Here is a 14,614-nt window from a genome sequence, read left to right on the forward strand (position 1 = left end):
TCACTAGCATCGTGGCAAATCCAGCAGTTGTTTGGAGGCTAAATTACCAACTTTTGCAGTGGTCTGAGATACATGAACAATAGCTTTCCAGGCCTGAGCAAGATACAAGTAGACAAAAGAGTCATGAAGACCCTCATGTGTAAGAAGCAGGAAAAAATGGTCAGAGATGGAAGGAGGAATGGAAAGAAACATTCTTCCTCTGACATTTTGGGAGGGGGGAAGTAGCCTACTCTGATGTTGGCTACCTTTTTCCTGGTCAGTTTGATGGTGAGGTCTCCAAGCTTTTGCACAGGACCAGAAGTCAGGTGGAGCCTTCTTCAGGTGTGAAGTATGCACCCATGATTCGGCACCTCCTGATTTGCCCACGGTGCCAGTGGTCAAGAGTTCCTGGTACGCCCATTGCTAAAGATCTGACGGGAGCTCATTGTAATGGAATTGACAGGGAAATTTGGTTATTTCTGTGATATACAACATCTTAAGATAATAAGTGGAATTATGACTCATACAGGATATATAAGATTTCTAGGAATGTCATACAATTTCTAGGATGCACTGATTAGAATTCTAACCCTTAGAATCCTTAATTCCCAGTGAACACTAAGAAGTAAGCAATTGTGAACTGTTTGCTACACTAGCATTCTGTGTATTGGAAAACTTATAATTACATTTCATAATTTCTAGAAGAACATTCTCCCTCACAGTAAATGTTTCAGTGTGGCACGAACCATGTTGACCGATAGACTTGGCATTATAGACAGAGATGCAGGAAAGCCAACTCTAGGAAGGATTCTCATCCTTCACCAGCTACTGCCAGTTTTCCCAGGACCCACTCTGCAGGTTCCAGAGCAAGTGGGGTTTAAAGAAGAGAATGCAACCTTGGTATCTACCAGGAATTTGGCAAGGTTTTCCACTGATTTAATTTTAGTTTTTCCTCAGCTGTTTTAAGGGAATAACTGGTAGCAGTTTATTGGAAAATTCCTAAGAGCCTCATCAACCTTGGGAGTGGCCTGTATAGGGGCATCTGTAAGGCCACTGACTTGGCAGACTTTTGTTCAGTTCTTGCAGTCTCTTTATAGTGGGAAGGCGGTTCAGAGAGAGGACTGAGAGTACTCAGGTAAAGGAGGATGGAAGGGAGTAGTAGGAATCATGCCAGTCCTATAGTCTTTTGTTGTAGGTGCCACTGTGTGTTTAATTTTTTATTAGCCTTTTGCAATGAATGAATCATTAAATGAAGTTATTTTGGAATCTTGGCACCTCTTGGAGGTTTTAGCATGCCAGTTAAAATAGGCACCCCATTCTGTTTTATTTGGGAGCCCTGGCTTTCAAGTACACATTTTAAATGAATGCTCTAGTCTAATTGTAACCCTGCCCATAATGGCTGTGATTCTATATAAGGAGGCAACCTGAGGCAAGCTCAAATGATCAGAAATTGAGTTTATTCAGGAATAGCAAAGGAATTGCAATTCTGGAAATGCATGATATATTCAGCTACAGGTGAGTCCATTGAGGGTTTGGGGCAGGCTGTATTTATGGGCAAGGTGGAGTCCAGCCAGAGTCTAAACAGTAAGTTTATTAGCTTCAGGTTAGAGATTCTTGGTGGATATTCAGTCGTTGGGAGATAAGTCTCTGTCATCTGTTCATCAGGCATTTACAGGAAATTGGTCTCTCAGCTCTTAAGTTCTGTTTTTCTGAAGGCACATGTGTGACATTCTCCATTTCCTATCCTCCAGTTCCATTTTAGATAGAAATGCTCTCACATTTCCCCTCTTGATCAAGATATTTTGCAGAAAGTATCACTGATGAACCATATTACTTAGGTGTTGCTTTCTTTCTTCCTCTTGTATCTTTTCTTGATCAAAGACATTGTTAGATGGAGAACATGTCCCTCGGTGCAGAAAAGGACCATCCTCAGGTGTCTAGTACCATAGAGGAGGGAAATGGCAAGTGGATTTCAGTAGCCTCATCGGGACAACAAGAAATGTCAACAACCAAACTGTAAATTTGGGCCAGGCTAGCTGAGTCAGGGTAACAAGGAAGACCAGACATGGGCATGAATAGATTTGGTGGTTGGAGATTGGCTGGTGTCTTCTGCTGATTTGAGAAGGGCTATAAAGTCCTCTAAGATTAGATTAAGTTTCCTGTATGAGCCTGTGTTGACTATCTTCATTTTTTTCCATAACATAAGTGACTCCATTTTAGTCTGGGTCTACATTTCCACTTTTTGATCAAGTCCCTATTAGGGAGTATTGATCACTCATATATTGCTAGGTGTTTCTTCTGCATGGACTTCATCCATTTTGTTTATTTTCCTTTACCATGCCATGAGTAGACATCTTCCTCAAGGTGAGAGAAGCTTTCAGGGTTGGTAGCAACTAAAAGACCACATTTGAGCAACTTCTCATAGTGGATCAAAGTGGAGGTCAAGGCAGAGAGATTTTGTCTAGGGTATAGGTGTTAGATATCAGTTTGAAACACTGGGCAAATCTATCAAGTTTGCTACTTTTTACAAAGATTAGATAGACAACAACTGAATACTTCAAAAATTAAAACACAAAATAAAATGACAAGTAGGATAGAGAGACCAAATTGTAACCCATGAGCCAAATCCTGTTGGTAACCAGATGAATAAGTCAAAATTCCAAGATAAATCAGGTTGAGCTTGACCTCAGGTTTCTCAGAAGTATTGATCCGAGTACAATAGTGTTGACTACAGATGTGTCCTTGTTCAGTTTAGAGGTACTTAAGGCTGTCCAGTTGTCAAGGATAACTTTAGCTAGAGAGTCTTGGAATTTTTGGGGGGCGGCTAAGGCCTTTGTTGGTAGTGTCAGCAGTGTTCCCATGGGTTTAAAGGGTTTCTGATCATAACCTCATTTGTACTTGCTTCTAACCAGGCAAGTAGGGATCGGCCAAAAGAAGTAAATCCTGAATGCCTCCTGGTAAGTCCTATATAACTTGATGATAATTCAGGGGAGTTGACTAGTGAGGTGTCTCAGTTTGGTTGTAGACAGTTCGGAGTGCAGTACATACCCTAAGTAAGAGACATTTGCCAGATATGTGCCAGCCATCTAGGCACAGGCATTCATAGGCCCAAGGAGCAAAACCACCACAGACAAAGATAAATCCCTACTGGACACAAACCCACTCCTGCTAAAATGGCATTGTTAATGATTCATCTGCATGGTTTGTTGCATTTGCACATTCAAGGCAGGAGTAGGTTAGGGTTTTGATGCATCTGGGAAATAAATCTCCTAGCCTGAAATAAAAATTTTTTCTAAATTCCTTACAAAGGTGGATGCTGCTGGTAAGATTTTGTCATCATTGGGGCAGATATGATATAGATAGATAATCACAAGAACTTGGGGGTTGCAAGTGTGTTACGATTTCATAGGTACTTGTGTCTAACTGAGAAAGTACAGTTATAATCAGAAAAAGGAAAAGAAAGGCACTGGGAGCCTGGCTGCAAAAGCATACGGTGTAGCTGACAGGAAGGGAATTAGGGTATTGGTTACGGTGGCATTAGGGATAGAAAATAAACTGGTTACAGGAATGACCATGGTCTCTACCACCATGGGAGATATGAAATTTTAGGTGGCAAATCCAGCAGCCTAGAAAGTTACCACACTTGGCAATCACCTGGGAGATACAGGCAAGGGCATTTTATATATGGACAAGATCAAGGGAAAATAGGAGAAAAAACAGTAAAGTAGAATAGCTGATTAATTTCTCCCCTCGTGACTTTTGTAGAGGAAAACAGTGTTGGAAGTAAGCTTTAAGTTCTGCTGGCCTGGTCTATGTTTGGGATAGCTGTCTACAACCAGTGTTGTCTGCTGCTGGCTGCATGGAGATCTTGAGTTTGAGATCATCACTGACTTTGCTGGTCCATTCAGGTCCTGTGACTCTTAAATAGGGACCGATGCCTTCACGTTTAGCTCCACAGGAATTGGTGAGCAGTACCAGGAAAGGTCTTTCCAACAAAGGAAGAGGGAGTCTTTTAAGTTTATGTCTTTTTCAGTAGACATATTCTCTAGGACAGCGGTCACCAACCAGTGGTCTGTGAGTTCCGAAAGGTTGGCAACCACTGCTCTAGAAAGTAGGTCATGGGAGGAATCAGAGGTCAGGCTGTATTCTTGTTCAGCATAGGCTTCTTTAACTTTTGAGAGATGTTATTGGAAATAGAAAATCGGGAGCTAGCAATATTTTAATAGATCACATTGGGCAATGTGATGGTCAGGGTATGGGGAATGAGGCAGCTGTATGGGTCTGCAGGTTACTATTTCACAGGGAGTAAGCTTATGTTTTTCAAAAGTTAAGGAAGGACCCTTAGATTCTCTAGAACAGTGACAGCACCTTGGTCCAGGGAATTTCCAAGGCTCACAGCATTTTCATAATTGGGTTTTAATGATGCCACATTCAGCCTTTCTGCTAGTCCTGAAGACTGAGGGCGATATGGGCAATGCAGCCTCTGTGGAGCCGAGAAGGGGCTCCGCAGAGTTCTTGGATTGCCTGGCCAGGAAAATGAGTTCTGAGGTCACTGTGCAAAGCAGTAGGGGGGCCCCATGGAGGGATGATGTTTTCAAGTAATTTCTTTGCTACAAAAAAAAGCAACAGGGAAAAGCTTCTACCCAGTGAGAAACATACAGACCATGACCAGCTCGTGGTCATAATTGTTCACTTGTTTTTAACAATTGTGTTTAGATTAATCAAGAAAATTTCTCAAGATATTAAACAGTGAACCAAATCATGTTATTTTCCTTGCTGACAAATTGTGTAACAGAGATAACCAAACTTATTTGACCAGGATATAAGTTGTATTTCTGCATTATAGTAAAGCTGGTAACTCTGAATACATATCTATTTTAATTGAACCAACACACTTAAACTAGCTTTTATTTACTAAATATTTATCCTAGATTACATAAACTTTGAAAACATCTGGGTTAAGTTTCTATATTTCTGAGCATTTAGAATACTTAATTTGATAAGTGCTTATTTTCCTTTAAGCCAGTTAAATAGAGCTCATTTACAAACTAATTTTGGTAATGCTACCCAGAAATAGAAAAACATTACCTATTTTCAATATATATACATAAACATACAACAGAAATTTTAATTTTAAAATTTTGGTCTTGAGACAAGTACGATAATACAAAAGTCACTAGTTTATAGAAAAAAACAGATGGCCACAAATAAGGTTTCTGGCAGAATCTTAAAGATTCCATTTCTTTAGTTAAGCATTGGTCTCTCAGAGCCAAATTAATATCTCAATGCCTGAATATGTTCTTGAGGTTGGCAGGTGATCCAGTGTCAGTCTAGCCTGTTCCATGACCACCTTATCCTCGTATGAGTCTTGGAGTTAGTTGGGAAGCCCTCTAACAGCTTTAAGTGCTCAACTTGTGCCCATCAGTTTTGCGGCTTTGGCTTCTGAGATTCCCATTAACCATAGGACTATTACTCCTTTACCCCATGTGCACATTGACAGAAACCACCAGTAGCCAGAGAGATGGTACTGTGGACTGGCCAAGAGAAAGCCTTAGGTGTGCACCAACAGCAGCTCCCAAAGTAAAACTGCAGCCTGAGCCAGTGTGAACTGCGGACTAACCAAGGGCTAGTGATTGGTGCTCTGTTAGAGCTTCTTGTCAGTCCAGACTAACCCATTAGGCCTTTACTGGGAAGCCAATTAGATTGATAACTCAACGCAAAGAGAGCTGAACTCAGGACCCAGAGGAACTTACCCATGGCCCTCGGAAATGGGGGAAAAGAGAACTCAAAAGGTTCACGGGACCAGAGCCTCTGTTTCTCGTCCTTGAAGCTGTGAGATACCTCCTTTGGGTTCCACCACTCCCATCAGACTGCTAAAAAAAAACACACCAAAATTCAACCAAGTAAATTTTTGAGATCTTTTTGGCTTTATTCATTTAAGTCACAACCCAATTCTTGAGGAATCAAAAACTGTACTTGTCTTCCAAATCTAGTCTTTACAAGAATAGAAATGCAGCATTCAAAGCAATTCAGAGCCCACCTATCCTTGTTACCAATCCTCCCCTATTCATCTCAGAAGGCTGACAGATACTGTAAAAGATGTGAATTCAGAAAACAGTTTTTCCAGTGCCTTTGAGATATAAATGTTCTACTTGGTCTTCTCCAGGAGATCTCATCTGGGCTATTTCTTTTAAATGTAAACTTAAGGGAAGTCATTCTTATCAGAAGGGGAAAAAAAGATGGGGAAGGCTATTTGGAATTTAGGCAAATAAAAAATCTTAAGTGTCTTCTCCACAAATATTAATGAAAAGTTTTAACCTTAATTTATTACAACTTCCAGAAATATGGCTTGGATCCAACTCTTCTTTGATAAACTAGTGAGGTATGGCTCATGACTCGGGGCAGAGGAGGAGCCAGGACTTGCTAGTTCTCTTTCCATCTCCATGTCCACTTCCTGCTCCTGTAACTGCATTCTTAGGAGGAAACTGACATCTTCATGGTGTGAAAGCTGCTTGGCCTTGCAGCTTTCAACCTGTGAACTAGTGACTGTGGCTGGAGGACTCTTCATTGGGCCACCTGAGTCACTTACCCACCCTAGGGTGAGGGTATGGGGTGACACCTGCTGGAGAGCGCCACCAGGACCACATAAAGGTACAGAAGGACTCCACCAGGGCGCCAGCCTCCTCCCTCACCCCAAGGAACAGCCAATGTCCACTATGGGGTCCAATCACCTTTTGCCACAAAGTTTCTCAATTCGCAGGCACAATGGCACAAGTCTGTTTCGTCAGGGCAAAGAGGAATTTTGCAGGGAGGCTGTAATGGAGTCAGGCATGGGCCATGCAAATGCTCCATTTCTTTAGTTAAGATATCCATGGCTAGGACCTAATTAAGAGACTTTGTTACTTTGCTTCTGAAGCCACATTTAAACAGCATTAACCGGGGTTCCTGGCACAAGACTCTCATGAAGACAGTATATTCACAGCATGCTTATAGATGCCTTGGGATTTCCCAGCTTTCATGGTTTTTTTTTAAAAGACAGATGAGAAACATTTACAAAATCCAGAATGTCTTCATCTATTTGTTCCTAGAGAAGTCAGCAAATCAAACAGAAAAGTGGTGATGACTGATCATTCTCAATCATAAACTGGTTCTTGAGGCCATGTTTAAGATGCTCTTTAAACTTGCTTTTCTTTGAACCACATTGGATTGGGGCCTCTTCCTGTCACCCATCCCAACCCTAACCCTAGCACTAGGTACAGGGAGATCAGCAGCAGAGGAGAGAATCTTCTAACATTTATGGAAAGTCCAATGGTGTTTCTAAAGAGATCTTCCAACTCCCTCACTGGCATATGCTCCTGGGAGGTCAAACTTGAAAATCCAGCCTTAACAAGACACAGACCTACTAACTCACAGTCACAGCCCAATGTCCTTCACAGGAACATTGTTTCCAAAACTGAAGGCTGTGGTCAAAGGCCTAGAGGCTTCATCCCTTCAGGATTCAGCACAAATGAAATCACACTATGAGTAAAAGCAAAAAACACAAAAATGAGCACACAAGACACTCCAGGCTACATCACAGCTGTAGGACAGAGCACCAGGTTAGCCACGCCAACATCTGGGACTGCAGCCCAGAAGGCAGGGCCTACGGGGCAAACTCCAGCTCATTCCCACTTCACCCAGATGATGTCTGACCTTTATCTTACCCTGAAAGAGCTAATTTAGGGTCACTAGAGAGGGGCTCTTTTTCCTGAACATGATCCTATGGGGAAATCTAACATTTTAAATGCTCTCCTAGGACAATAAAATCTGGTTAGCCCTTGGGGCCCAGGGAGGACTATCCAAAGCAGCTGTTCTGTGAGAAAGGAAACCTGAGAAACCCAGCCTCAAGGGCTCTCGCCTTGCTGCACAGGGATCACGTGGGGTCTCTGAAAGCCCCCATACCTAGCACACCCAGTGCACCACAGACCAATTTAACCAGCACCTCTGGGGTGAAGCCCAGAACTGAGGTTTTTGAGATTTCCCGGGTGACTCCAGCATGCAGGCCAACTGTATAAGTAAGCGTTAGCTCCACTATCCTCCTTCACAGATGTCGAATGTTAGGTCCCCTTTATGTCTACTCAGCACTGCATCAGGCCTAGCTCCTTGTGGACAGGGCAGACTACTGCTCAGTATGAAACCCTACAAAATCAGCATGCGCTTGTGAAGGCAGGCTGGTAAACGCCACTCCCACTCACCGTCTGCTCTCTTTGGATTCCCTGCAGGAGCTACAGTGACAGCTGTTTCCTGGATTCCCCCCTGTATCCAGAACTAGCTGATGTCCAGTGGTACGGCCAGGAGAAAGCCAAGCCGGGGACCCTCGTGTGAACCAGCCGGCCTCAATCTGACCGCCTCAACGCCATTCTGAGATCACCTCACTGCCTCTCATTTGCCTTACCCAGACACACTGTCACCCTGCACCAGCTTTGGCCCTCAGCACTTTTTCCTCCTGTCTCCGCATCCCCTCACAACTCAAAAACCTGACTGAGGAGACATTATGGAAGGTTCCGGTCCCACTGTGTGTCCCCTGGCTCTCTTGCCTACAGAGAGCCAGGCACCTGTCCTTAATGGTACCTTGATGGCTTCCCCCTGCCATGACAGCCCCCAGGCCAGGAACCATCAGGGATGCTGGCTGTCCTCGAATTCCTGTGGACAAGTGTTACAGAGGACAGGGAAGGAGATACTGCAGGTGGCCCAGTAAGTCTGCTAAGCTGTGGCCAGCCTGCCACCAGGAGGCACCAGCCAGGCACTTCAGGAACAGGCCGCCTGGTGGGAAGGTTCTTAACACCTGAAATATTCCTTGGGCAGTGGCTCTTGGGGGAGCGGGGAGGAATGGAACAGGACGCTCAACACATCAGAGATGTATCAGAGGATCACAATCAGTTCTATGCTGCCAAAGATTTAAAAAATTAAAACACAAAAAATGAGAGGGGCCAAGAGGAAGACATTCTTTGTGTAACAAAATCTCTATCAAATTCTAAACTGCTACAACACCCAAGTCCAAGTCAACCATTTGTAAACTGTTTCCCCTCTTTATGCCTCTCCCTAACGTCCACCTTCTCTCTCGGGAGAGCCTGGAAAACTCAGTGATGTGATGCGAAAGTCGGATCTCCGTGAGTCTGGATGCTGAGGACAGACCTGTGGGGAGCAGCGGAGTGTGCTATCAGCCCTGGTCAGTGCCCAAGCCCAGGACACAGCTGCTTTCCTTTTGGGATTTGTAGGAAACATAAGGTGATGATGCCAAAAGAGGTTCTTTCTCATTAAAACAACCAGTAAAATGATCCTGGTTTTTTTTTGTTTTGTTTTGTTTTGCACAAGGTGTTTCATTATATTTTTTACGGGAAACCAAGGGAAAAGCACATTGCAATTCATTCAAGTGTTTAACTGTTGTGGCTCATTTTATGTTTGTTAGCACTTGTGTGATAAAGAGCTCAGCTCCAACTTCAGTTACCAATGTGTCTCTTATTCAAAAACCCAACTATGTCCTTAGGTAGAAAGATTTTACTCATGTGTCTACTAAGGCAGAGCAGGGTTGAAAAAAATATCAGCTCCCAGGGGGCCCACATGCCTACAACAGCGTCAGCCACCTGATGTAGCACATTTGTCTGCAGGTACCAAAAGAAGAAAGACGAGCAAAAAACGGTGTGGGAGCTGCACGTTTACATGTGCTTTGAGCTATGCTTAAAACACAACTGGAAAGCCATCAATCTTCAAAGGCCTCAAAACTACTTTTATAATAATAACAAGTGCACACTCTTAGTTGGGTATTCAAAATGGCACAAACACGGTCTCCACAGAGGTGGTATGCTGTGCTTATTGGCACAAGTTGGGGGGCGGGGGGATATTTTTTCCTCACTTGTAATGACTTACCTGAAAGGCATTGGGGCAGCCAGAGACAGGAGCCAGGGTGGGAGTAGTTTTGTGGGAGAACAGGACTGAAGTTGGCTTTAGCAAAAAAAAAATAAAATAAATCTTTGTTCTTTATGTATATGTAATCCAAGAATAACAATAGACTCCACCAGACCAGGAGGGTATGGATGGACATGGAACAAAATAACCTGGTGCACCCTCTGCTGCAGTGGGCAAAGCATGTGGATTCACAGCCGCTGGGCCATCCGGATGATTCAGGGCCTGGTCTGCGAGGCCCTGTGCACGGCTAGGTTGGTGATAGCAGCTTGCGGAAGGGATTACTATTCACAGAACACTTTCAGGGTAAACCCTGTAGGATACATAAAACTGGTTATAATGTTGAAATGATTCTGGGGATTGATGGGGGGGTATATTTTCGTTGCCCTTATTCTGATGGTCAAAGCTACAAAGAGCAGATTTTTTCCCTCCCCACTTGGAAACATTATACATCGGGCCATTTTTCTTTCTCCCAAAACTGATTCGTGAATAATCAAACTGGACTATGTACAACAGGAGCAGACAGTCAAAAGGGAAATAGAAAAGGTGACAAGGTTCTATAACATGTACAGTAATGGAGCATCAAGTCTGAAGTCAATCGGGTCAAGCTTTTAGCCCAGTTGGGTTATAGGGAATGAGAGATGAAAATTCTTTCTAAACACCTGGGTTCTGGATTCTGGGGGCAGAAAGAAATGGAGCAGGAGAGGGATTGTAATTCAGACCAACATCACAATAGTCTGGTAGTAAAGACAGAGATTAAGTAAAACAGGTTTTACTGTTTAGCTGCGTTCAGTTACTACGAAGTGTACATAAAGTATTAGTCCTTTGAGACTGACATGATTAATGAATGATCAATGTGGTGGGAAACAATGGAGTTACTGTACACAAGCACTTGCAAGCTCTTTATAGATCCCTATTTCTTTAAAACAAAAGATGGACCGTAAAGCCTGGTCTGATATAAAGCCCCAATGGATACTGTGGACATATATGAGAAACTACCTGTTTAGCCAGAAGACTGGTGAAAACACCTATATCAGACTGTTGCTAGCCAGGTGAATTTTTTATTTTATTATATGGAGGTGACTGTTGGAGAAGTTAAAATTCCAATTTGTTTTCATTCAGTATTAGTTTAGTTCTAAACATAGCAAACCCAATCCAGGTGCTATCAGATGACCAGTTACTGCTTAGTTAACTAGGTGTAAAGTTTTTCATACACAATGTCAATAGTTTATTACAAGTTGTGTAAAATGGACTCTAGTTTAATAATGGGGGAGAAAAGGATTAGGTTGCTCCTGAAACTGACTGTAGAGCATGTAAAACGATTTTACTGGATTCTGTTCAACTGTAATCAATGAAAAAGATGTATGTTGTAGACAAAGTTGCAGAATTAAAAAGAAATCTGCTTTTAATTTATTCTTTTTGTATTAAGAATTTGTATAGTACCTTTACATTTTGCAAAACAGTGTGGTTGACACTTATTAAAGCATTTTCAAAATGAAGAGATCTCAGTTGCTGCTTGGTGATCTGTTTGTTTCTAGATGACAAATGCTTAAGATGCTCTGGAAATCTGTAACTCCGGTGCTGGTGTCCTCACCAGGCTCATTTTTAAAAGTCAACTTGCATACGCTATTCTTTTTATTAAATTTTTTAAATTTTATTTTTAAATACAGTTTGCATTCATCATTATTTTGTATTAGTTTCAGTTATACAGCACAGCAGTTAGACAATCATATACTTTACAAGTGTTTCCCCGATATTCCCAGTACCCACCTGGCACCATATGTAGTTATCACAATATTGTTGACTATATCCCCTATGCTGTACTTCATATCCGCATGACTGTTTTGTAACTACCAATCTGTACTTAATCCCTTCTCCTTTTTTACCTAGCCCCTCAATGGTCCTCCTCTCTGGCATCCACCAGTCTGCTCTCTATATCTGTGTGTCTGTTTCTATTTTGTCTATTCATTTATTTTGTTCTTTAGATTCCACATATAAGTGAAATCATATGGTATTTGTCTTTGACTTATTTTACTTAGCGTAATACCCTCTAGGTCCATCCATTCTCTCATCAGATCTCATTCTTTTTTATGGCAGAGTACTATTTCATTGTAAATATGTACCACAGCTTCTTTTTATCCACTCATCTATTGTACAGATGCTATTTTGTCTTGTTAGATGTTGTAGACAAGCTCAGTTCACTTACTAGAGGCTAATTCTTATTCTATTTTTATTTTCCTTTTGTTACTTAGAGATGATATATTCCCAATTATGTATTGTCCCTTCATAAGAGGATATGAGATTAGAGATCAGACTTTGTCATGATGCTGGGTTAGTGTTTGTATCACTGTTTATTATAAAGAGTGACCCATGTGCAGCATGTGCTAGGCCTGGGCACTGTCCCCACAGAGCAGCCCTGGTGGGAGAGACGCTGTAGGACCCTGGGCTCTGGAGGTCAGCCCTTGTCAGTCTCCAGTGGTCCCTGGTTCCGTGTGGGATGCATAGGGCCAATCAGGGAGACAGGCAGGATGTTGAGGCTTTTTACCACCACTGCTGTTCACCGCTGGGCTCACACCACAGCGCAAACTGTCCCTACCCTCCGGGTCTTATCACCAAAGCAATAGCCTACTGGGCCTGCAGGTCCAAAGAGCTCCATGTTCAAGGGCATAAAGGCAACTGGCTGACTTCAGAAAGGAATTTGCTGCTGTTGAATCCCTGCCCCCTAGTCCAAGCCAACATGCATCCCTTCTTTAGCAGGAAACTAGAATCTGGCGGCCAAGAACATCCCTGGATGGAAAGTCCTCCCCAGATGGAAAACCCTTGCTGAAGCATTTGCCACCACAGCAAACCCTGCCAAAAATGAGAGCAGTCACCCTGGCCGGTTTCTCAGTGGTTAGAGCTTCAGCCCACAGACCAAAGGGTCATGGGTTCAATTCCTGGTCAAGGGCACGTACCTCGGTCGCAGTTTCAACCCCCAGCCCCAGTCAGGGTGCGAGCAGGAGGCAACCACTCCATGTGTCTCTCTCATGTGGATGTTTCCCTCCCTCTCTCCTCTCCTTTCTACTCTCTAAAAATCAATGGAAAAAATATCCTCACTCTATGGATGAGGATTTAAAAAGAGATAGAGAGCAATCCACTGAAAACGCAAAACATGCCTGGAAGTGAGCCCACTAAGACAGCATTTTATACTTCCTAAAGCTTTCCTCAAGAAAGCAACCAGGGCCCCTATAGCTCAAGATAATCTACACTAATTGCAAATAAACAGGGATCTTCCACAAGTCTTGTGCATGTAAACACGCCACAGCTCAGGAAATAAATCTCATAGCCACTCATTAATTTCTATCACACAAAAGCACCTTGCACACAGGAAGGTGGGACTTTTTCATTTCTTCTTCACTCCTTCCTGCCTTTCACCACACACACACACACACACACACACACACACACACACTCCTTACACAGTGCCAACAAGGCAATTTGGTTATTAGAAAATACAAAAGAAACACCAAACTCCAGTAAAAGCATTAGAAATAGCCAGACCTTTCGTTCCTCTCTTCCTCAAAACCAGTTTAAGAAAAAACAAACTCAGACATAAAATTCTCTTTAAAAAGAGCAGTGTCAGAAAACCACAGATGAGGGCTAGCAAGCAGGCATCAGGCCCCAGTTGAAGTCATTCATTGCATTTAAGAGATCTATATTATATTTGAGGGTGGAGGGAGGAGGAAAGAAAAAGTAAATTATAGAAAGTGTTAAGAAATAAGAGGTTTAGCCTCTCACGAAGAGGAAAATGTTTTCAAGTCAGGTAAGAAAAGCTGCTGGCAGGTGTGGAGGTGGAAAGAGACCTTGGGCTTGCTCCATATTCAACCTGGTGTGAGAAAAGATAGGAGAGGCCTCCCTCCCAGTGAGAGGGTCAATAGATAGCAGGGTATGGTCAGCATGCAGCAGAGTAACAGAGATTAGAATATAAAATAGCCCAAGAGGAAATGAAGATGGAGGATGTCCTCCAGGCATCACTTAAGGCCCAGCTGCCACTGGACACTCAGTGGCTGTGAATTCCCTCCTGGCACTTACTAGCTATGGACTGGGAGGAGACCGATGAAACGGCACAGGCTTAGGTTCTTCTGTGTGGCATGGCAGGAGGACAAAAGGGTAAGTGAGTAGAAGGTCCTGGTGAGAGGGTGACTGAAATGATGACAATGGCTTCTAGATGGACTAGGGAGAAAGTGCAACCAGGAATCAAGAAGAAAACAGAGGAATAAATAGGATGCCTTGAAGAGGCCCAGGAACAGAAGAATGAAGGAGCAAGGGAGCAATGATAGGCCTTCATGACCAGGAGGAGGTAAATACTCATTTTCCCATAACCTTCCCATCTCCATGTGAGTGAACCACGCAATCTGATAATCATCACATGGAAAAGTTCCTATGTCAGGTTGATGGGGTTAGTGAATGTCACCTGAGCTTGGTGTTGCTGGACACGCACCTGGGTCTCATTCCCTGTGTGCAGGAGCTACAATTCTGGCTGCCTGTTGTATCGGGGGACCAAACCCGCACCAATTGACAGAAATTTGATAAAAACAATTGCTTAACCAGATAGCGAAGAGGTGACCGAGCAAAAGGGGGATGCTGAGACCTCACAGAGATGATGAGCACAGGAAGCAGCGACCGTCCTTAGGGATGGGAAACAAAGGCAAGG

At 43.1% G+C, this 14,614-nt stretch overlaps 1 protein-coding gene across 3 annotated transcripts in view; it reads left to right on the forward strand.

The window, feature by feature from the left end:
- Positions 1-11,416, forward strand: part of FRMD4A (FERM domain containing 4A) — a 337,605-nt gene extending 326,189 nt beyond the window's left edge. For 2 of the 3 annotated variants that reach the window (XM_006765734.2, XM_006765739.2), the window contains exon 23: positions 8,241-11,416. In XM_006765734.2, coding sequence (XP_006765797.1) covers positions 8,241-8,343 — 103 coding nt within the window. In that variant the 3' untranslated portion in view covers positions 8,344-11,416. The remainder of the gene's footprint in view (positions 1-8,240) is intronic. The other variant, XM_006765735.2, reaches the window with a different exon arrangement.
- The last annotated feature ends 3,198 nt before the right edge of the window (positions 11,417-14,614 follow it).

This window comes from Myotis davidii, unplaced genomic scaffold (assembly GCF_000327345.1).
Source record: "Myotis davidii unplaced genomic scaffold, ASM32734v1 scaffold660, whole genome shotgun sequence".
NCBI lineage: Eukaryota > Metazoa > Chordata > Mammalia > Chiroptera > Vespertilionidae > Myotis > Myotis davidii.